The sequence below is a fragment of the Phodopus roborovskii genome, unplaced genomic scaffold (genome assembly GCF_943737965.1).
Source record: "Phodopus roborovskii unplaced genomic scaffold, PHOROB, whole genome shotgun sequence".
Classification (NCBI taxonomy): domain Eukaryota; kingdom Metazoa; phylum Chordata; class Mammalia; order Rodentia; family Cricetidae; genus Phodopus; species Phodopus roborovskii.
Genome location: NW_026126511.1, coordinates 19078354 through 19102197, shown reverse-complemented (window position 1 = coordinate 19102197; position 23844 = coordinate 19078354). Strand labels below are relative to the sequence as shown.

The following is a 23844-nucleotide window of genomic DNA, read 5'->3' as shown; positions in this document are numbered from 1 at the left end:
TTCTCTCATCCCGAAAGATCTGGATTAAAAGTGGGTCTTCCCACTTCAAATAATTTAATTAAGAAAAAAAAAATCCCTCAAAGGTGTACCGGCCACATGGGTTTCAGTTAATTCCAGATATAGTCAAGAAGACAACCAAGAATAGACATCACAAATTCACCCCTTGTCACATACAATCATATTCAATCTATCTCCTTATGTCATACTTGATGTCCAAATGAAAAGAATAACCAGGCCATAATTATGTCAAACCTGATATAACTATCCCTTGCATAACTAAAGACACGTTATAAATTTTAGAATAGGAGGCAATGTCCCTTGAGAGAGGCTCTTGGTATCTCAAAACTTAAATATGATAACCACTGATATTCTTTTAATTGATGCTACATTACATGATAAGGAAATTGAGGAAAGTAAACAGAAATATCTGCACAAACATATTCTTGAAAAGTACGGCAGAATACAAATGTCAATTATAATCCTTGATTCTGCAACTGGTCAGGTCCCCTAGCTGGTATTTATAACTACCCTTCTCTACTACCCATTTGCCACTCTTTCCAGCCTCAGCAAGCACCTCAGCAGGTCTTGGTTCCCAGAGGAGTGACCTATGCTTTCATTCTTGAAGGGTCTTGCCCTTTGTCACCCTGCCCGGATATTGGGCTGCTGTAGCACCAAGAGATTCTCCAAAGGATCTTCAACACCAGACAGTCTTGGAGAAGAAATCCCATTTCTCTGTAGTAATCTGGATCAATCACTTCCACCCCCAACACTGACACTGTTATTCTTTTCTTAGCCTGCTGGCTTAAGAGTATCAGAAGCTCCAAGTGAACAGGGAGAAATCTGAGCTTTCAGTTCAATGGAATGTTTGTTGTATCTCCTGGCAGGACTGCTCCCTCTTTGGGACCAAAACTTCTAGAACAGCAGAATTTTATGGTCATGGGAACAGGAAGCAAAATTTTTCCTAGTGGGTCACTAGCTGTGATGGTGAGGGGTCCCCTCACCACTCCTTGATTCCTAGTTCCATGGACCCTGGCTATGAGAGAAAACATGCCAATTCAAAGCATATACTACCTTCTGGAGAATACTACCCTAGCCTCTAGGCTGTAGCCACCCAATTGGTGCTGTAGCTGTTCTTTCAAAAGACCTTTCAGTCTTACTATCAGGCCAGCTGCTTCAGAATGGTGGGGAACATGTTAAGGCCAGTAGATTCAATGATTGTGGGCCCATTGTTTGGCTTCTCTGCATATGAAGTGAGTTCCCAGTCAGAAGCAATACTGTGTGAATACCATGATAGTGAATAAGGCATTCTGTAAGTTCACAGATGGTGGTTTTGGCAGATGCATCACATGTAGGAAAGGTAAATCCATAGCCAGAATAAGTTACCTATTCCAGTATGGTCCAATGTAGTCAGTCTGCCAATAGGTCACTGGAAGGTCACCCTAAGGAATGGTGCCATATTTGGGCACAGGGTTGGTCTCTCCTGCTGGAAGATATGACATTCAGCAGCTGCCGTAGCCAGGTTAGACTTGCTGTGTGATAGCCTGTTCATAGGTTCATTGGGCAATGGCAGGGATGGCCGCGGAATGAGGCTGTCGGTCCACAGACTGGGTCATTCCATTCTATTTATTTCATTGTTGAACTCCTCCTCTAGTGAAGTGAAGTTTTGATGAGCATTTACATGGGGCACAAGAATCATGACTTTATTCCCTCATTTGGTGAGATCTATCAACATATTGCTTCCCCAGATGTCTTTGTTACCGGTTTTTCAATCACGCTCTTTCCAAGTACCTGACCATTCAGCCAATCCATTGGCTACAGCCAATGAACCATTGAACAATCTCATATCTGGCTATATCTCCTCACAAATGAAATGTATGGCCATGAGTATTGCCCGAAGTTTGGCTCACTGTGAAGATTTCCTTTCTCTGGCATCTTTCAGGGTTGTCCTAGAAAGGGGTTGTAATGCTGTAGATGTCCACTTCTGGGTGGTGACTGCATTATGTGCAGAACCATCAATAAACCAGGCCCTAGTCTTCTCTTAGTCATGTGACCATAGGGCACACCCCATGAGGCTATAGGTAAATGCTTGGCAGAAGATGGCATTGTAACAGGAGTAGAAACCATAGGCATGTGGGCAGCTTCCTCATACAACTTGCTTGAGCGTTCACGACCTGACTGGGCTGGATCACGTACATACCACTTCCATTTAATAACAGATTGCTGCTGTGAACATATTATTTTACGGCTTGATGGGTCAGATAATACTCAGCTCATTATGAGCAGCTTAGGTTGGCCCATTGCAAAGACTTCCATTTCCACCACAGCCCAATAGTAGACCAAGAGTTGTCTCCCAAAGGGAGAATAGTTGTCTGCAGATAATGGTAGAGGCTTGTTCCAAGATTCCAAAGGTCTCTTTTGTGATTCACCTCCAGGGGACTGTGAAACAGCATCCCTATCTGTCATTGACACCTCAAGTTCAATAAGGTCTTCTGGGTCATAGGGCCAAGTGGTAAAGCATCCTGCACAGCAACCTGGATCTGTTGAAGAGCCTTTTCCTGCTCCATGTCCTATTCAAGGCTGGCAGCTTTCTGAGTCGCTTGGTATATGGGGCAGAGTAACACATCCAAGTGAGGGATGTGCTGTCTCCAGAATCCAAATAGACCCACTAACCATTGTATTTCTTTCTTGGTAGTGGGAGGGGCCAGGTGTAATAACTTATGCGTCACATTAGAGGGAATATATCTGCAGAAGCCACTGGACTCTGAGGTCCTTGGATTTTGGTTGAATTTACTCCTCATCCTCTGATGCTCATGTATGATCTATAAGTCCAGAGCGGTGGCTACCTCCTGCTTACTTGGTCCAATCAGCGTAATGTCATTAACATAGTGGGCCAATGTCATATTTCATGGAAGACACAGATGACCAAGATTCTTATTGAACTAAGTTAATACACAGGGCTGGAAAATTAATATATCCTGGAGGCAAAACTAAATGTATACTGCTGGCCTTCCCAACTGAAAGCAAATTGCTTCTGGTGGCTCTTATGGACCAGTACTGAAAAGAAGGCATTTGCTATATTATAATGTACATACTATGTACCAGGAGATGCGTTAATCTGCTAGAGTCAGAGCACCACATCTGGTACAGCAGTTATAATTTGGTCAGTACTCAGTTGAGTTTTCAGTAGTAAAGGGTACAAGATTTTTATGTCTAGGTCCTTTATCCACTGGAGGTCAGTTTTGCTTAGAGTAAGAGATAATGAGCTGGAATTACACTTCTGCATGTACCTATCCACTTTGATCAACACCAGTACTATTCCCAAGGTGTATTGTTGATCCTTTTGTCAAAAATCAGGTGGCCATAGGAACAGGACTTATATCTGGGTTCTCAATTTTATTTTCTTGGTTAATGCATCTGTTTATATGCTACCATTATGCTGTTTTATTACAGTCTTCTTCAGTATAACTTGAAATCATAATGGTGATGTTTAGAGATGTGTTTTGTTATTCAGGGTTGTTTTAGCTATCCCAAGTCTTCTGTATTTCCACATGAATTTGGAGATTTTATATTTTTCTTTTTTCTTTTTCTGATAAGACTGACTCTTACTGTGTAACCCCCAGACTCAATATGACTGGTATTCCTGCTACCTCTTGACTGGTATTCCTCTTGCCACTGATTCTTAGAGTCCTCAGATCACTTACATGTGCTACAATGCTAAGTTCCTTGAACGGAGTCCTTCTGAAAGATGATCATATCTTGGCACACTTTGATTGCATTTCCTTCAGTTTCTTTTGCAAAAGCCTCTTTGCCTGCCCTACAACTATTTTGCAAGATTTTGGATGTTTTTATCTTCTTCTCATCTGCAGTGTTCTTTCCACCCCACAATATGTGAAGCATGCTTTCATTAGGACTTTCCTCACTCTGCATCATGATGAAAGGTTGTCCCATCTGTCCATGGAACTCAGAACTATGATACTGAACATGGTTTTGGCATCTCTTCCTCACTGTATCCCCTAGGCCTAATACAGAGCTCTATGCTAATCATTAACTGAATCAAACTACTACAATACAAATATAAAATCCAGAGCATGCACGAGTTAGCAAAAAGCAGTCTGTGCTGGTGTGTGAATATATTGCTTGAAGTGTTTTCCTCAATTGTTCTCCACTTTTCTTTTAAGAATATACTTATTTGTTATGTTTATATGTATTTGTATGTACCTATGTGAGTTTATACAAACTATATGAATACAGGAGCGTGCAGAGACCAGAAGAAGGCATCAAGCTGCCTCGTGGATGCTCAGAAATGAACCCAGATCCTCAACAAGAGCAGTAAGCACTATTGACAACAGAGCCACCTCTCTCTCCACTCCTGTGAAGTATTGGTGACAATCTCCTTGAACTTGGAGCTCACAGATTTAGCTAAACCAGCTGATGAGGCCATAAGAATCCTTGGTTTCTGCCTGCTAACACTAGATAACAGACACATGGCACTGTACTAGGCTTTTACTTGGTTTCTGAGGATAAAACTTGGGACCTTATGCTCCAATGAACACTGTACTGATGGAGCCATCTCCCTAGCTGCTTATTCTTACTCGGATAAGCAGTATTATAATCTTTATGGTAATAAGCTTATACTTACAAAGACTTAATTGAAATGTGTATCACAAATAACCCACTTGCACATTCTTTCATGGCAAATATCTATTCTTCCAAATTGCAGTTCTTAATTACCTTTGTAATAAATGGTGTGTGTAATAATTCTATTAAAAAAAACACTAAATCTATTTTACTAGCAGGCCCTCCTACCATTCAGGATACGGTGATCAATAATCAAAATGTTTGATTCTTGGGCAGAACATGAGAAAGTACAAAGGCTGGGGGGTAGCACTACCCCACATTCTTGTCTTCGCAATGCTTCGATAAACGTGAAGATAAAACAGAACTCAAAGTGAAAGGAGGCCCACAATTTCACTTGGCGATATATGTGCTCATTTAAATAAAATTTAGAAGCAAAATTCACTTTATGATGTATTATCAAATAGATACATTCATTGGCAGATGATTTTACAGGTCTTTTAAGTGTATTCAGTAAGATATGGCTAATGGGAGATGCCATTCTGTAAATATGTTTCTCTTATTGGTTAATGAATAAAGCCCTGTTGTCCAATAGGAAAGCAAGGTAGGCGGGACTGGGAGACAAATAGGATTCTGGGAGATGTAGCAGAGAGGGCTCAAGATATAGGACGTGAGAGAAGTAAGAGTTCCGGATCCTCTCTCTGGTAAGTTAAGACCACGTGGAAACACTTAGATTGATAGAAATGAGTTAATATGTAAGACAGAAGTAGCAAATAAGAAGCTCTAGTCATTGGCCAGCAGCTTTATTCATTAACAAATAAGAGAAACATATTTACAGAATGACATCTCCCATCATATGGCTTTTAGAATAAAATTCAATCAAATACATACAATACAGGTAAGGGTATTTGGATCACTGTGTGTCTCAGGCACAATTTGTTTCTAGATAGCAGCTCTCTGATGGGTCAAGAAAACCCCCTTCCATTTAGTGAAAGCAGTATAATATTTGTATCACTTTCAGAGCACATTGAGATAAGTCTAGATTGCAAATAGATGCAGAGGTTTCCTCCTTTGAGGTGGCAATGGGAAGTGCTGGTTGGCAAAGGCAGATGGCCATTGGGATGGCCACGGATCCTCCCTCTGTGCCATCAGGACAACTTGCAAAGGCAAGCATCTTCTCCCGTTGCTATTCTCTTCTGCGTGGAAGATATTTGCCGATGTGGCTGTCTCGCCCACCAGATTTAGAACCTCTTCTCTTCATTTTTATATCTCATTCATTAGTATGCAAAGAGTTGTGTGCCGAGCAAGCACTCAAGAGCAGCCTGTCTGGTTTTATTTAGCAATTAATGCTCCTGGTCCATGTCTTCTCACTTATTTTCTAACAAGTAAAATTTTCATAGAGTGGGGAGAAAATTCGGGCATCAGTGAAAAGCCTTAAAGACACACCACTAGTCACTTCTCTTGCTATCTTGTCACTCCAAAGCCCCCAGTAGCTAATGCCATCTAAGTGGGTACGTGCTGCCATACAGGCAAGCAAGGGATGCTGGAGGTTTGTGAAGTTGTCAATGACCTGGCAGAATGACAATAACGGGGACCTGAGAGCAGCCAGGGCAGCACTGGCCACAAGCTGCTTTCTCAGCTTGCTCCTGGCTGGTGTTCTTACCTGGCTCTGTCCCTGGGATTTATATAGCCACTGAAAAGTGTAACCACACTCCATGTGGGATTTCTATGTGTCTATGCATCCTAAGCACACACAGTGGATATCCTCAGTCTTTCTTTCCTTTATCCTCACATCTGGTCAGTCATTGTTCCATTTACCTCAGTTTTTTCCACGTGTCTCTCCACCATCAATCATATCTTAATGTCAGGCAACACACACTGGAGCTTGCTAGGGAATGGGATAGAGGTCAAAGAGCCTTATAGGCCTGATGACACTGAGGCATTTGGGGAAATGAATAGAACTTATTGACTGAAGAACTAGGAACAAAAGAGACAGGCAGGCAGAGTCAGTTAGCCAGGCCATTTCAGGTTGGAGGACAATATCAGAACGAGCTGCATATACCCAGGCTCATCTGGAGATCTAGGCACTGCTCCAGCTACAACCAGGATGCCTGTGCTGAGACATGTCTTGTTTTTTCCTGACTACCTTGTGAGTTATCTACTTTGCTTATGGGCAAACTCACCAAATATAGTCCACGACTCTTTCTGTCCTCCTGAAAGTCAATCAACGGGGATGTAGAAAATGCTCATCCAATAGCTCTTGAGTTCAATCTATGAATATGGCCATTCAACTAGAAAGCTGAAATATTTTAGTAAGGATGTAAAGTATATCCCTTAAATAACTGCTTATTCACCATAACAGCAATACATTGAGTGTAGTAAATGATGATTAGCTTTACTCCCAAACAACTACAACCTATACATATTAAATTTGTTAGTGTCCCAAGTAAAGTTATTTAATTATAGCCATATGCTCACAATGACACATACCTATAGCAAGATCCCTGTCAGCAAGTGACAACTGAATGCTTAGGATGTATTATCATTGTATTTATTTGGGTTATAAAACCGATGTCCTGAGTCATACATATGTAACGAGACTTACTACATCAGGGTATAAAGCTAAAAAAGAAAATATGAGGTCCCCACACCCCAGGGCTGCTCCAAGCTCGCCAGTTATAGGCTAAAGATAGATTCAAACTTTTGTTTCTTGATTTCAAATTTCATATTTCAATTTTTCATTTCTCAGCACACATTGCTATAGTTTATGATTTACACCCTGAACTCCCCCACAACAACCAAAAATAAACCCCAAACTCATTCTAAAATTTAATCTTCACTTTGAGGCATTAGGGGCGGGAAAGCTTGAAACCTTCAATAAGTGTAGTCTACACGTAGGGATTGGTTAACTGATAAAGGCACCATCTAAAGTAGGTCTGTTGCTAAGTCCCTCATACATTCTTGTCTCCTGCCCTATGCCAGCTACCTCAGATCTCTGACATCAAGAAGACTACCATCAGATGTAGTCCTTCACCCTTGGATCACACCCATAATCATGATCAACCTTGTTGCTTTAAAACGTGCCTAATCTATGATATTGTACTATCAGCAGTAGAAAATAGACTTCGATAAAAACTATACAACTCTTTGGGTCAGGACTTACAAGCTACTTCCTAAGAGAAGATCTACCCTAAGGAGTACTTAGATGAGACTTAGATGATACTTTACCATCACCACTGGGCTCTGAGCTTTATCTAATAATCAATAGATATGGGGTGGGTGTTGTCCTAAAAAAAAAGAGTTCAATGTTTCATAAACTATGCATTAACGACACAAATATTGGAACAGTAGCATCAAACATATCTGAAGGTAGACACAAAGGCCACCAGGACATACAGCTTCCACAGAATCTTCTTCCCAAGCCCCTTGAGAATCTCATTCAGTTAAAAAAAAAAAAAAAAAAAAAAAAAAAAGATGTCGCGATTTAGAAGAAAGAAATCCATGAATAGCCTTAGAACTGATGAGCCAAGGGAAACGTGGGAATCCATGGAATCTGCAGCCACTTAGGATCACTGTGTGTGGGAGTGCGTGTGGAGGTGGAGGGGGATCTTAAGGCCATCACCACATGCGATTTATAAATAACAGACGATCCGGTTACAGCACATGCTCCTTTCATTAGGGAGGCGTCATTAATTAGGATACAGTTCCTTCTTAAAGGCGAAGAAGAACAGATAGAGACTGCTAAGTCAGCATTGGTTAATGCTTTCGGGCATCTACAAGTAAACTTCTGATGATGTCACATGGATGAGAAACCTATCTACCTCAAGTTCAGTAACTTACTGTTCATAGCAATTAAACGAGACTGTCCAGATTTACCACAGAGGCACACTGTCAATTTATTGTGGTGGGTATTCACCCTGCCAGGGCAGAATAGAAGACCACAGGAGCTATTTACCTTGTTGTGTGTTCCTGAGTGTATTCTAATAAATCCTAATTACCCCTACCAGCGCTCATGCGTACAGTTTATAATATTTCAAATATTTCAACTCGTTTGAAAGAGAAAAAGTAAGTATGTTGAAGTTACTTTTGAAACCTCTGTTTGGAGTTGAGCTCTGTCTTTCACTCATCACTACATTGAAATGTTCTGTAGAGCACTGATAGCTATGTTTTGTTTTAGATGTCACACACAGCACTGGGGCAGTCAAGTTTCCCACCTAGACATGCTGCAACATCTGAGTCTAGTGCCCCATCTAGTGGCTGTACGAATTACTGACACCTATGTGTTAAAGACTAGCACTGCAAAAATTGCTATGGCATGGAAACTTCCAGTGGCTCTCAACCTTCCTAATGCTGCCTGCCACCCTTTCACACAGTTCCCCACGTTGTGGTGAATCACAATGTAAATATCTGTTTTCCGGTGGTATTAGGCAGCCCCTGTGAAAGGTTCGTTCGAACCTCAAAGCGGTTTAGGCAGTGGTGAGCATTCTAAATTATACCCACATTTTCTTTTAAAGTGCATACTTGGACATTTTAATAGACCATACCTTTAAATGAAGGACATCAACAGCAGTTATTCATAGCATAAATAACTTAACTCTTCTGCGCTTTTTATTTCACTATACGGCATGTCTCATTGGGTGGGAGGCATACCCAATGCAGATGAGAGGGAACGATAGACCTGCTGGCAAAGGTGTGATTCAAGCTACATTTTCTCCTTTGTAAAGGTCCTTCAACAATGTAGCCTCCACAGGTCTTGCTACAAGGACAACCTTTCAAAATGCTTGCTAACACACCCATGTTATTACCTAAGCTGCAAAATAACAACAGATTGTTTTTAAAATTTAAATGCTCACCTCCAGGCACTTCTTTGGCAGTTTTTTTTTGGGGGGGGGGTTGTTTGTTTGTTTTTGTTTTGTTTTTGCTACTATCTTGAAAGGGTCCTTTTTCTGTACCTCTACAAATGTTCACTTCTTTAAGTCCTAAGGAAATACATGACTGATCAGGCACTAGTAAAATATCAACAGGGAAAGGACAGTGACTTCCTTACAGAAAGTTTCTCACTGTCGCTCGCTTCCCTCCCATAGCGTGCTTGGATTGCATAACTCATCTGTTATAATCCCAAACTCCACATTAAGTATTATTGGTCACACATAAGGATCTTACTCAACATGCCTGAAGCAAAGGTAAGGCTAAGGAGATGCTTATGAAAAGCGAGCGAGCCAGCCTGAATTTCTATAGAACCAGTGCTGATTACATTGTACCTCACCAAGTTATGAAATCTTGCGTATAATTATAAATTATAAGCTAGCCTGGGATCACTTTATGCCAGTTACAACAAGTTAACCAAATTTTATTCTTTCTTTCTGTTTGACAAGCATGCCACTTTTAACTGTCAGTTCAAGAGGCTATGACCACACAGACTACAGTGGTCCCTCAGGACCAGCGCCCTGTTTCTTTTGCCCCAACCCTAGACCCCTTAGATTACAAAAGTCAGGGATACTCAGGGCGTAAGATAGAAACCAGAGAAACATTTGCATCTAACCTCCACACATCTTCTTGTATGCTTCAGATAAGATCTAGTTACCTGCAACACCTGATACAATGCAAATGTTTCCCACAGCTGCCATACATACAGCCCAGGGAGTGCAGACAAGGAAACGCCCACAGATGCTGAGTGCAGTCCAAGGCTAGTTGGATGCGCAGAGGCAGACCCGTTGGATACAGAGGGCTGGTTATAACTAACTGTCTGCTAAGTGGGTGATTGGATTTGATACATTTAGGGGTTTTGAGCAGGGATTTAGCAAAGATGTTTTGATGCAGACTGGAGGCCCCATAGCCAGTTGTTGAAAAGTAACAGCTAGTAGTGTGGAGGTCTCTGGGATTACAGCTCAGGGCATTTTCTTTGCATTTGCTGTTCAGTCTAGCAGTTAGCTGACCAAAATGGAGAAGCTGATGGGGAGATGGTTCAGATCCTTCCAAGTTATTGAATTCAACCCACTGCAATCAGGTCACTACAATGAGCTTGTTATACTTATTTTTTAGATCGGAAAAGGTAAATATAAATCCCAAGACTGACAAAATTACAGCAAGGTTGTCCTTTGTCTCCAGATGTTGCCTCAACACTACTGCCAAGGAAGTCATTTCAGGGACAGCTCCAGCACTACAAGTCTAGTAGAAAGAAATAAATCAGCTTCCACTACAATGGATACACTAGACCGAATTGGCAGCATTCCTCAATTGAGATGACCCTACAGAGTTAATCCCAAGAAGACTCAAATGTATTTTGTACACATTAAGAGAAGTTCATAAAGATCTCCTCCCTCAATACTTGAGGACCACAAAGCTTAAATCAATGGGACCGGACAGGCTGGAGTGCACGGCTGACAAAATTGGGAGTGTCTGAGATGGAGGTCATAGGATGCTGTGGCTCAGTGAGGTCAAGAAGACCATCAGAACCAGTCAGCAGCAGCAAATGCGTGACCCTTCCAGGGAGTCCCATTCATCAGGATGCCTCAAACTGCACCAGGAGGAGCAGATGCACACTGCCGGAGAATAGGGCTCTGTCTTCAAATCCCACCCAGTGTCTTGCTGACACACACGTTGTTACTGCATGTCTATAAGGAGACGTGGGAGACAGACCTAGTGTTGGGGCAACAGTGCTTGTGTGGAAAAGATCTCAACAGCTACAGCCACCAGGATGCTATGCACACTGAACAAGACAGAAGATGTGTGAGTGGGCAGGAGACAGCACAGAAGTGACTTGCTCCTGTGAGAGGTGAAAGGCGAGGGCTCTCTCTAATTAGAAACATACTCTGTGCTGTATAAGGCCACTGTGACCTTCAAAGTCTATGAGGTCATCTTTTTAATAAGTCAAGCTCATTAATCCAGCTTCAGCATTCAAGGTTTATGCTCCTTTGAACTTTGGTGAATAAATGACGTCTCTTCTATTGGCTCGGGCATATGTTAATACCTGTAAGATGAAGTCCAATAATGCTGGGGAAATAAGTCCTTTAATCATATGAGATTTAAAACTCTCCCCTCTTTCACTGTGTATCACTGGATAAGTAGAGTAGGGGTGTTTGTGTGAAAATGAGGCTAGTGTATATTTCAGAAAGCTCAAGAATAGGAACAATTGCAGACAATTTAAGTGTGTGTGTAGAAGCTGCCCCATAACAATCATTGATATGGCCCAACAACACTTCCTGCTATTATCTGCGTTCATTATCTGCTAATAGAAGATACTTGGGGACTCCCATGTCTTTATGCTCATTGCTTTGCCTTAATGACTAAGAAGGTGATTTAAAAATATTCTAGCGGGCTGAGGATGAAGCACGGCGATCCATGTCTTGGTAGCATGTGCAATGCAGTGCGTTCAACTCCCAGAACTGCAGGGAATAAATAAATAAATAAACACAGACTAAAAGTAGTGCCCGAGAAACAGGTGAAAACTTCTGAGCAAGTTCACCATCAAAGGAGAGGGGAGAACACAGAATCGAGTAGGAAGGGGGCAAGGAATTAGGAACAGAGAGGAAGCACAGAAAAGATAAGCAGAAACCACAGACTGTCTAACAAAAACTCCAGTACCAGGCAGTGGATATCGGTCATGAGGGCTCAAAAGACCCTTAAACAGTATGAGCAATGCCATTTCCCCTGGTTGCCTCCCTATTTAATTGGAGTTGCCCTCCACACGAGATGCTACTTCTCCTGAGGTCATAGTCTGCCAAATATAAAGTCCAGTGCTAGTTACAGGAGGGACATTTCTCCCTCCTTAAGTTGATCAGGGGTGTCCCAGAGACCCCCCAAACAATATAATCTTTTGTCATTGTTCTTGGTTACCCATCAATACTTGATGGTACGATTCCATTACTGAAGTCATCACATACTTTGGTCACAGGGTCCTGAGGAACCAAGTTGGTACTGAGCAGGAAACTTACTGCTTGTTGGCTAGCTGTTATAATACTGGAAGGTGCTGTACAGACTGCTGGAGTGGGGTGGGTCACCAACAGTTTTACTCAGTTGTAAACCCTGTGAGCCTCAGCAACAATCAGTATTTATGCTCATGGGTGCATGACAGCGGAGTGGCTCTGGGTAAACTCAGGGACTTACAGCATGTTGTACCCATTTTCAGCCCCTGCAGAAAGCAGGCATGATTAGTGCTTCTGCTCCATGACTTTGCAAACACATGTAGTAACATGGCCTAAAGAAAATGCAAAGATGGCTAGTTTAAATGAGTTTGGTATGTAATCTGGGAAGTGGTTGCCTTGTGTGGTTATTTTGATAACATGGCCACATGGGAATCTATTGTATTTGAAGGTTTCCATGAGACAACCATGGTGGAGTCTGGGCTGTGTCAATGATGGGCACTGCACAGGGCTTGCTTATTTATGGCCTGTGTCAGCAGAGGAGCCTAGGACTGCTTCCCTGTTTCATCTGCTTCTAGCGTGTCAATGACTCCAGTCACCAGGCACTTCTGTAGGGAAGAATTAGTGATGGTGGCTCCTTCTCCTGTCTCCCCATCCTTGCCATTATCTCCCATTGAAGGGTCTCAGAAGGAACCCAGGAGATGCCAAGTGAGGTTCACACACACACACACACACACACACACACACACACACACACACACACACACACACACAAAGACGCTGTGGGTAGATGGATAATAATGGCAATCAGTGCTTTCTAGATGCCTGGGCATAGGTGAATGGAATGATGAAGAGTTGAATTGTTGCAAAATTGTGAATTAGTTGCATCAATTTCTTTTCTCTGCTAGTATTAAGCCCCCCCCAATTGTGCAATAACTACTAAGGAGAATCAAATTGGATTTTATGGAAATGATTTAAAAACATTTCAGTGCTTTGTAGATATAACTTTTGAGTCTTAAGTTTATGTCTCTGATATGAGGAAGAATATTGAAAACAGAATGTACATGGCCTAAGGTTGGGGATGGGTTAGATGTTAGCTTTAAGGAAGGGAAGAATTTGGCTCAGCTTGATATGTGAGGTGGCCTGTGGACTCTTTTAAACTCCATAGATTACATAATTATTAGGCGACTACGTTGATTACCAGAAAGATGATCTGTTCACAGCATTTAAAATGTGTATGCCAGATAGCAGGAATGCACTAAATTCAAAATATGTCAGTCATGGACTGGGTGAGCTGCTGTCATTTCTCACTCCCCCTGATCCCCACGGAGAAGCCCATGGAGCTGTACCTGTGTGTGTTCTCCGGTGCGCCTTCAGGTGGGAACTTTTTGTGTACACTTTGTTGCATCCTTCAAAGTCGCATCTGTGGATGCGCCGCTTCCTGGAGTCTGGCGATTCTGATCGTCTCTGGCGTCTTGTGCTCTCAATACTAAATGGTGAGATTGAACTGTAAAAGAAAGAGTACTAATAAATGGCGAGAAGCACGGCCCTTCGTCTGCGGCCTGGGCAGGCTGAGAACGTGGTCTTGGACTCTGCAGCCTCATGGTCTCCATGACCACACACTGCTCTCATCTACTGGATGTGTCTCAATTAGCTAAAGAAAGCAGCATGGCTATTCTTGGTTAAAGACTTGCAGGGAGAGAAAGGCAATGCTTACAATGGCAAACTAGGCACAGTGATGTAGGAGTGTGTGTGATCTCAGCATGTGAGAGGCTGAGACAGGAGGAACCAGAGCTGGAGACCAGCCTGGGTCACATAATAAAACCCGTTTCTAAAAACCCAAACCCAGAAAGCCAATGGAATGCAACAAACCCAAACTAAAGCCAAGCGGAAGTCGAGTCAAGGATGCAAATCTCCCTGATCAGTGCTAAGCTCAGCTTTGAATGTCTAGTCTGTCTACAGAATGTTTTAGGAAGTCTTTCCCTGCTCGAACTAACATCAACATGAACGTATTTAAGAAGACGGGCATCTGAATTGCATGCCCTGTTATACAACCATGCAATAGTCACAGTGAGAATTTCAAAATGATTGAGGTCAGGGTGTAAGAAATGGCAGCCATACATCAACATGGTGACTCACGACAAGCAAGTTCTGTGCAGAGAATTGCACTTGATATTTAACTTTCCTACTTGGTGGTTTTGTTGAGGTGAGGAGTAAAGTACATTGTCTTTAAAGATTAGGTGTACTGCTATTATGAGAGAAAAAAATACACTTTAACTACGAAGTTTGGCCCAGACTTGCATGTTGTTTCATTTTAATGCCCAGTAGAAAAACAGGATTAGTTTGTAATGTCAGGTAATTCATTTACATGTACCTTTTTCAAACCTTAATCTCCGTTGATTGAGACAGAAAGAACATGACTCATCTTTTTATTAGCAATCCCCGAAGTTCCCTAAAATTATAGTGAAATAGGATAAACAACCATCCCTGTTTTTCCAAGACACGCTTACCATTATTGACATTCTGTCTTTTTCTCCCCTTCTACGCTTTTCCCTGTTTTGATGGTTTTATTTGGAGATGCCTTTGTGCGTTTATTATTAATTATTCTATGTGGGTTTAAAAAAAAGATAAAAGTTAGTGGGATCAGTGAGACTTCTCGGCAGGTGATCATGCTTGCTACCAAGTCCAGCAGCTGGAGTTGGAACCTTGGAACCCACAGGGGAGAAGGACAGAACCTGCCATGTATGTTTCCCTCTGGCTCCTATGATCATGCCACGGCACAGGCATGCATACCCACACACAGATATCACCCCTGCAGAAAATCAATGCAAAAAAAATTTCTATTAGCAAATCAGCTCTATAAAGACATCATCACCTTTGTCCTCTTCCCAGGGGAAAGTCATTAACCCCTTTTCTTTAAATTAAAAACAATCTTATTTTACTTATCAATCCCAGTTCCCTCTCTCTCCCAGCCTTCCCTGCCTCTCCACCCCCATCCCATCCCCTTTCTGCTCCCCAGAGAGGGAGAGGCCTATCAAGTCATTTGGGGAAGGGCCTAGGCTCTCCCCTGTGTATCTAAGCTGAGAGTATCCCTCCATAGGGAATGGGCCCCCAAAGTTCATGTACTAGGCATAAATACTGGTTTCATTACCAAGGGCCCCATAGACTGCCCTGGCCTCCCAATTGACACCCACGTTCAGGGATTCCATTTTCTTTAGATCTTTCCAATTTAATTATTTTTCTTTTTGTTTTTGCTGTTAAGTATTCACTGTCCATGACACTATGTTATACAGGTCCCCTTACACGCAGCAATACACTGTGTGATGAATACATCTCTCCTTTATTCACCTTCTCCTTTGTGTCTAACCTTCTCCCTGGTAGTTCCCTCTGTTTCCCTTCACAGTTTCCTACCGTTTTCATGTCATATGTACTTAAATATATTACTACACCTATATATCTACAATCATAGAAATTTATAACTGTGGCCTTTTAAGATCTCATAAATCATGCCAATGACATCATTTTGCAAACTCTTCTATCTTTACCTTCTACACCCCCCCCTGTTTTCAATATTGAACAATATGAGCCTAATCCGTGTGGACACAAGTACTGTTTAGCTCATTTAAGTGAAATGCTATCTACCATAAAATCAATTCCCAGACATATTTTTTTTTTCACATCTGAAACTTTTACAATGAAGTGGCTTCTTGCAACTGGTGGATCGTTACAGGTTAAGCTGGCATTGTTTTCTTTATTAGAGACACGTAAAGTAATTGCAAGTTTTAAAATGCCTATTTCAATTTTCCAGGAAGGGTTGCTTTTTCTGCAAAGGATTAGGTAGCAACTACTTTATTTCAAAGTTAAGGACCATGAAATCATATGCTATAATTAACAGACTCTAAAATTCTACCGTGAAAGCGGTATAGACCATAAGGTAACAAAGAGGCACAGTTTCTGTACAAAAATGGTGTAATTGCCTACATGTTATAGTCTGCCGACTTCTCAGCTACGCATTCCGGTAGTGGTTCAGTAAACATGCATCCCCACATTTTAAATCCCCATCTCTTAAGTGACAAATAGGGTCTGTTTTTGATACCACACTATTCCTTTGCTCCAGCCAACTGGTTCCCAACATTTCCCTCTAGCATATTTTCTAGCGTATTCCTGTTTATGTTTTCCAAGTACATTTTCTAGTCTACAAACAGCAGATTAGACAGCCGAAGTTTCAGAGTAGTTAAGATCAAATATAAGTGCTGTTTAACCTGAGATCTATGCCAGAGTGAAAGAACCCAGGCTATGCTTGGGTTAGCCACTTTTTAAAACCTTCATTATCAATCAACGTGGATTTGTGGTTTTCCACGTCATTGATTCAGTTGCTGGGACAGGAGCCTATTGCGAAAAGAGTCAAAACAACATGAAATAATAGCTTTAGTCAGCCCGAAGAGTGATTGCAGGATGGAGTAAGATTTCTGTGCACAGGAAAGACTGTGTGTGCCCTGATATGGTGAAAGCGATTCAGTTCTTGACTATGTAGCCATGAAAATAAATACATATTCTGACACTAGGAGCCTTATAAGTGAAAGTCTTTTATTGTGTTGTGTGATGTTTGACGTCTTTCACAAATCAGGACAATGATAGTATTTGTTTCCATTGAGTTAAAATTTAAGGTCTATAACAAGTACAATGTTTTGTACACTATTTCCTACACACTAACATATAGAATATTAATGTCACCCCCCACAAACCCAGCCACACAGTTTTTTGCCGGTGGTTGACTTTAGCCACTTAACCTTGCTAGAGAATGTGTATACCATGAGATGTGAATCCAAACCAGCTACCAAATGGTCTTGAAGGGACCAGTGAGACGCTATTGCAACATAATCCCTCCACTAGTTAACTGTGTGGCAGGCCCAGAAAACAAGCTGTGTGGGAGGAAACTGTTCCACCTAGTTTTGAATTTAATCCACACAAAAAAAAGTGGAATGGCCTGCACGGTTAGCCCTTAGTCTTTGGTTTTCCTCGTTCTGAAGTATAACATTTTTTAAATGTTATGAAGAGCAACAATGGAAAAGAATCTGTACAAGACAAATAAAAAAGGAAAATGCTTTTTAAAGGTGTCCGGATGAAGAGTGGAATGCAGTGAAACTGGTTCTAAGGGCATTTCCTGGTGTTTGCTCTTAGTCCCTCTTTCCCTGGCTACTCCATCAGCAGAAACAGAGGAAGTAGTCTAAGCTGACCCTTTCGGTGCTACTTGATCTCTTTGAAGGGAGGTAGCCAGGCTGTGGTCAAAGAGGAACAAGCAGAGTGCAGAAAGGACACAGCCAGGACATCCCAGTGCTATGTAGAGTGCCGGAGTCTGGAAGCCAGGGTGCAATCCATAGTAAGCAGGCACTGTAGGCAGATGAAAACGTGGACAGGGTTTGGCTGAGCCAATTCCATGACCAAGTCCAGTACCATGTTGCTCAGATACTGATACTGAGTAATTTTATGTTTATACAGCCTAGGATGTTGTGAGCATTTAAGAAATGAATCATAAGGAAGGTATTCCTGCTTCATTTCATGTATAATTTAAAGTTGAATCATTACTCCTCATTTGATTGTTTGATTGTTGCATCTTCCCATAGCAGACACCCAACTCACTGTCTCCTTCCTGAAGCTTTATATTTTTTTTTCTTTATTCATTTACTTTGGTTTTTCAAGACAGGGTTTCTCTGTGGCTTTGGAGCCTGTCCTGGAACTCGATCTGTAGATCGGGCTGGCCTCGAACTCACAGAGATCCACCTGCCTCTGCCTCCCGAGTGCTGGGATTAAAGGCGTGCACTTCATATTTTCAATGGGATTGGGTATCAGGGGTTCAGGGTTAACTATCAACAAACATCTGCCTATAAATGCCACTGTTCTTGCAGCAGCTCAGGAGCATAATGTCGAAACACACGGGATGTCCACTGTGATATGTGTCGGGAGGCTGGAAAGTAAAAGACAGATCCTCTCCTGTAGGTATCCAGGTAAGTAGGAAGGGTACAAGAGTGACCCTGATCCCAGAGCACTATCCCACAGGATCTCATTCTGGGGCTTCTCATAGGCATGGGTATAGCAGAAGGGCTGTCAGCTTCTTCTCGGTGTATCTACTCAACCCTTCACATCCCATGCTCTCAGAACACTATGCTCCGGGTTAGATGGCATTGAGGATGCAAGCTGACTTGGTGCTTCATAAGTTGGACTTGTTCTATAGAATGTAAATGTGCAGGTTATGACTGCACTGAAGGTACAGAATGATTTCAATGATGTTTGCTAATAATCTTTGTATGTTCAAAATTGCTGAGATAAGAGTTTGGTACTGTGTTCACAAATTTAGCACTAAGTACATCAAAAGTAGTGAATGAAGCTGGCCAGATGCCTCGGTGGGTATGGGCAGTTGTGCAAACCTAGAGACCCGAGTTCAATACCTGAAACGCACTTACAGGTAGAAAGAGAGACAATTCCACAAAGTTGTCCTCTGACCTCCACATGTATGCTGTGGCATATGCACACTACCTATCATACGCATGTACAAATGCACACAATGCAAACACACACATACACACACATAAAATACACACACACACAAAACATACACATACACACACACAAAACACACATACACACATATATACATACACACACATACACACACACACACACACACACCTACCACCAGCACCCAGCAGCAGCATCACCACCACAAATAAATAAATAAATAGATAAATAAATAAATATTTTTTACAAAGCAGTAATTTCATGCCCCTTTATTTCCCAGAGGGCTAGCCCACTTTGAGTAGTTGATGGATGCCTGAGGGGGCTTCGAAGTGCTGTCTGGTAATTTTGGATCCTGAGAGAACAAATGAGCGAGTCATGGCTTCATAGCAACAGCACAGTCCCGCTTGGAGTAGCAAGTTAAATTAGAACTAAATCCAGAGAGGCCAGGAAAGTCACATTCAGAAACAGCTCCATTTAAACTGAAAGTACTGCATGGCTGCCATGAAAGAAAGCAGGGTTAACTGTAATAGAAGGCCATTTGTCATGAGTGACCTCAGTGTGATGCGATGCCCTCCACAGAACTGGAGTTCCTAAAGGAGTAAGAAAGAAAGAAAGAAAGAAAGAAAGAAAGAAAGAAAGGAAGGAAGGAAGGAAGGAAGGAAGGAAGGAAGGAAGAGGCAAGGGAGTTAAGAAGAAAGGAAGGAAGGAAAGAAGGAAGGAAGGAAAGGAGGAAGGAAGGAAAGAAGGAAGGAAGGAAGGAAGGAAAAAAGGAAGAAGGAAAGAAGAAAAAGAAAAGACTAAAAGGCTAGTACATCTTTTCTAGGCTAGGAAGAAGACACACACATCTAAATATAAAAAGTAGGAGGAGAAAACACTGGACTGGGATTGATAGTGTTTCTACACACACACACACACACACACACACACACACACACAAACACTCAGTAGCATGGCTAAGGACATCAGTAACAGCATCTGTTTACAGAATGTATGCCAGGCTCTGCTCTGAAGGTCTCAAAGCCATCCTGGCATTCATACCAAGAGTATCCAATCTTGCACAGGGAGTAGCCAAGGCATCCAGAAGTTAAGCCCAAATAGTCAGAGCGCATGTCAAGGTGTGGACCCCAATGGCTGACTCTGGAGCTCAAGGATGACTATTACTTCAGGGGAAGACATAGTGGGCATTACACACCAGTATGTGAGAAAATGTAAAAAAAAAATATGAAATAATATATCTCTAAAGCAACACTTCTTCCTGTGTGTAGTTTCCTAACACATCCAAATTTCAATATTCAAAGTTGTCACTGTTTCTAGTAGCTATAACTCAAAGATTGTTCCTCTTCAGGTTTGAATCTGAATTTAATATTCTCCAGGACTGTCTACATTGAGAATAATACCTGCTCTAAATCATCAGACAACTCAGTCTCATGAATGCAAACTAAACTCGGCACTTTTCCAGATGGAAAGACTATGCCTTAAATGTATTTCTAATTATCAATTGATTTAGTAAACAGAATATCTTACAGAGTTCACAGGAAGATGATGGCTCTAAAAGTGAGTCCCCTGAGAGGGACTGGGGGTGCATTCACAGTGTGCCATAACTGACTTCACTGTAACAGCGGCCAGGATTGCTTTCTTACGTTGCATCTCTAGACCATTCATATACTAAAAACTACCATAGGCTGAGCTCTCTGTCTTAGATGTTTCATGTTGTAGCCAAGTAAGATGAAGCTGTATTGAGAAAAAAGGTGCAAAAATAATAAAAATGTCTTAAAAACAGGAATCAATAACGGTAACAGATATGATTATTATATTTGTTTCTATTATCAAACTGTTACAATACAACTAGACTAGCAGTTGAAAGGGTTGTTTCTGAACACCAAAAAGGAAGATAATCTTTTAGGTATCATCTATTCAGCTATCAACTTCTGTGAAAACACTCCATGCATTGCAATGACGCCATCCCCCAAATCGCTTCATAATACAGGGTGAAACATCTTCTCTCAACCAATATGAACTTCTGAAGCATGCAGGACACACACACCCATAGCATGGGGAACACATGATCTGCTCAAAGACTTAGAAGAACTTTTCTACAGAGGTTCAGAAAGCATAGAAGTTTTATGCCAGGAGTTGTAACTTGGTGGCTCATGAGAAATTAAAAAGAAAAGAAACAAAACAAACCTTCTAGGTCAAAGAAGGTTTATAGGTAATTATTTTAATCCCAGTGCTTTTAAGGAAAGCCCTACCCTAGTCACTGTGGCCTACATCCTACTGATTGCTGCTGCCTTGTTTTATTCACCCTTTATTGGTAGGGAATCAATCCAGGGCCTCTCATGTCATGGACAAGTGTTCTACAATCGAGGTACAGACCAACTGAAAAGGAGGCCTTTACATCTTTCTTGTCTACAGATATATATATATATATATCTGGTTTTGAGATGCTCTAGACTCATAAGGGTTTAGAGAATTAATTCACTTGGGTTTCTGGTGATGGTCTAGTGATTAAAAGTGTGTACTAGTCTTGCTGAAGACTAGAGTTTAGTTCTCAGTACCTATGTTGGGCCACTCAGAACCATCTGTTAACACTAGCTATTTGATGACGTTTTCTTATTCTGAGGTCACATGTCTTTACCCCCACCCCCATCATTAAAAATTAAATCTAAAAATAAAAGAGATTTTCTTTCTTTGACTAAAGATAACAGCTTAGTTTAAGCTGTTCAAGCATGAAGACATGATCTCATACATATCTCTATTGTCAACAGATATTTGAAAGAATAAAAAGGCAAAAGAGATAAGGAGTTTGGGGACCACCTTGACCTGTGACATCATCAGAACACTGCTTGTTCTGGGACAGAATTGTACAGTGAGCGGGTCGATTTTCCACATTAGAAGTATCGTCTTGGAAAGCAGCTTCACTACTAAGGCAGCTCTGTGTATGTACCCCAGGCAAAGACAGGATAGAATGATAGATAGTTCATGCTTAAAATAATAAAAAAAGACATAGGATCTTTCCAATAGGCAGTTCCAATGGGATACTTTAACACAACCATAAACTAAAACTGTTTACATACCCATCAAAACAGCTTCCATCTATTACGTGTTGTAGTTAACCAGGCCCATGTCCCACTAGAGATTTGTTTTATTAAAGAGCCCTGATATTGTAGCAGCTAACTACCTCATATTTAGCTTACATAAATTATTTAAAGCTTTATTGCTCACGTGGGGCTACATAAATAACAAGAACAAGTAGGACTCCTCGGTAGTTTTCCACACGGGTTCTGTTGTTTGTTTTTGTCACTAGGACGACTGTAGTGTGCCACATGTACCTATCATTCCTACCACAAAATTGTCTTATATAAGGAGTAGGCTTCTCCTTCCGCTGCTGGTCTTGTCCCGCCGCCCTGCCAGCCCCAATTAACACACAGACACTCTGTAATTGATATAATGCTATTGGCCTGGTACTAGTTTCTTATCGGCTAGCTCTGTCTTAATTATTAACCCATTTCTGCTGATCTATGTATTTTCACGTGGTCTTCTCTTACCGGGGAGCAGGCCAGCATTCTGCTTTCTCCAGTCTCTCCATCTTGACTCCTCCTCACTAGTTCTTCTTTCCTCCTTGTCTCCTAGCCCCTCCTATCTTCCTTTCCCATTGGCCAACAGTGCTTTATTCATTAGCCAGTATGAGAAACATATATACATAATGACATCTCCCATCAGTCTTATATGTGACTTTCAGAGAAAAGCAAAACTTTTCAAATCAGACATGGAAGGATATTTTACATGCCTTTGTTTTTCCTTTCATGAAAACTTTAACCTTCAAATAATATGTCAAATTGCAGTGCTAGAGTAGGATGGCATATTATTCTGACCCAATTTGATACTTGGAAGACATTTAGAAGATAAAGAAACTGAGGCTTTTCAAGAATAATCACTTTTCCAAGGGCATATAGCTAACAGGTGGCTGACTGAAGCCAGAGACCCATCTTGACCCATTCATAACGAAGACCCTACCTAGCATCAAGAAAAAGCTGTTTGATAACATTTTTATTCTGTTTTTAACAGATAGATCTATGAATCTCACAATTTGTTACCTTTTATTATCTATCTATCATCTTTCTATTCTTTAGTTTCTAGAAAACTCATGCAAAATAGACCAGGGATTTTGTTTACTTTTTCATTCTAATTACTCAATTTGGAAGAAACACTACAAGGTTTTAATTTCTTGTAGTAAGTTTTTATTAAGAGATAAAGTATTAAAGACAACATAAATTATGAGCCTTTTGTCATACCTTTCTGTTCAGACTACAAGCCCTGATCAGTTTCTCTCATAAAATCCAAGTCCTAAAATTTGAGAGGTCCACAAGTCAAACCTCAGAATCCTCACAGGTTTTTCCTCTTCACTTCTGTGTTTTTCCCTTTGATTTTAAGTGGTATCTTATTTTTGTTTTGTTTTTGCTTTCTTGTCTGTTAATGAAACAACTGTTTAAAGTAGGATTTCATGATGTAAACAGTTAAAAATTGCTACATAATAGGTTGGAGATATGCCTCAGCATGCTTACAGATGGCCAGAGATCAATCCCACCACCCAGATCAGTAGACTCACCGCAAGCTATAGGTCTAGCTCCAGAGAATCTACTACCTTCTTCTGGTCTCTGTGGCCACCCACATGTGTGTGAGCATACACATACACACACACACACACACGCATACACACACACACACAACTGATGGGTGCTATTGCCGTTTGGCATGTGTGAACACTATATGTTTTTATAGAAAAATTTTTTCCGACCTCTTAGTTGTAATCCCATGAGTGGGACTTCTATCATCTACTAAGTCTGTATTTAATATATAAGGAACTTATGACTGTGTTTTACAATGGCTACAG

The 23844-nt window shown here is 41.2% G+C and overlaps 1 protein-coding gene across 3 annotated transcripts in view; it reads right to left on the bottom strand.

The window, feature by feature from the left end:
* Klf12 (KLF transcription factor 12) overlaps positions 1–23844 on the bottom strand; it is a 397981-nt gene that overhangs the window by 12138 nt on the left and 361999 nt on the right. For all 3 annotated transcript variants that reach the window (XM_051195288.1, XM_051195289.1, XM_051195290.1), the window contains one exon: positions 13787–13944. In XM_051195288.1, the coding sequence (XP_051051245.1) occupies positions 13787–13944 (158 nt within the window). The remainder of the gene's footprint in view (positions 1–13786; positions 13945–23844) is intronic.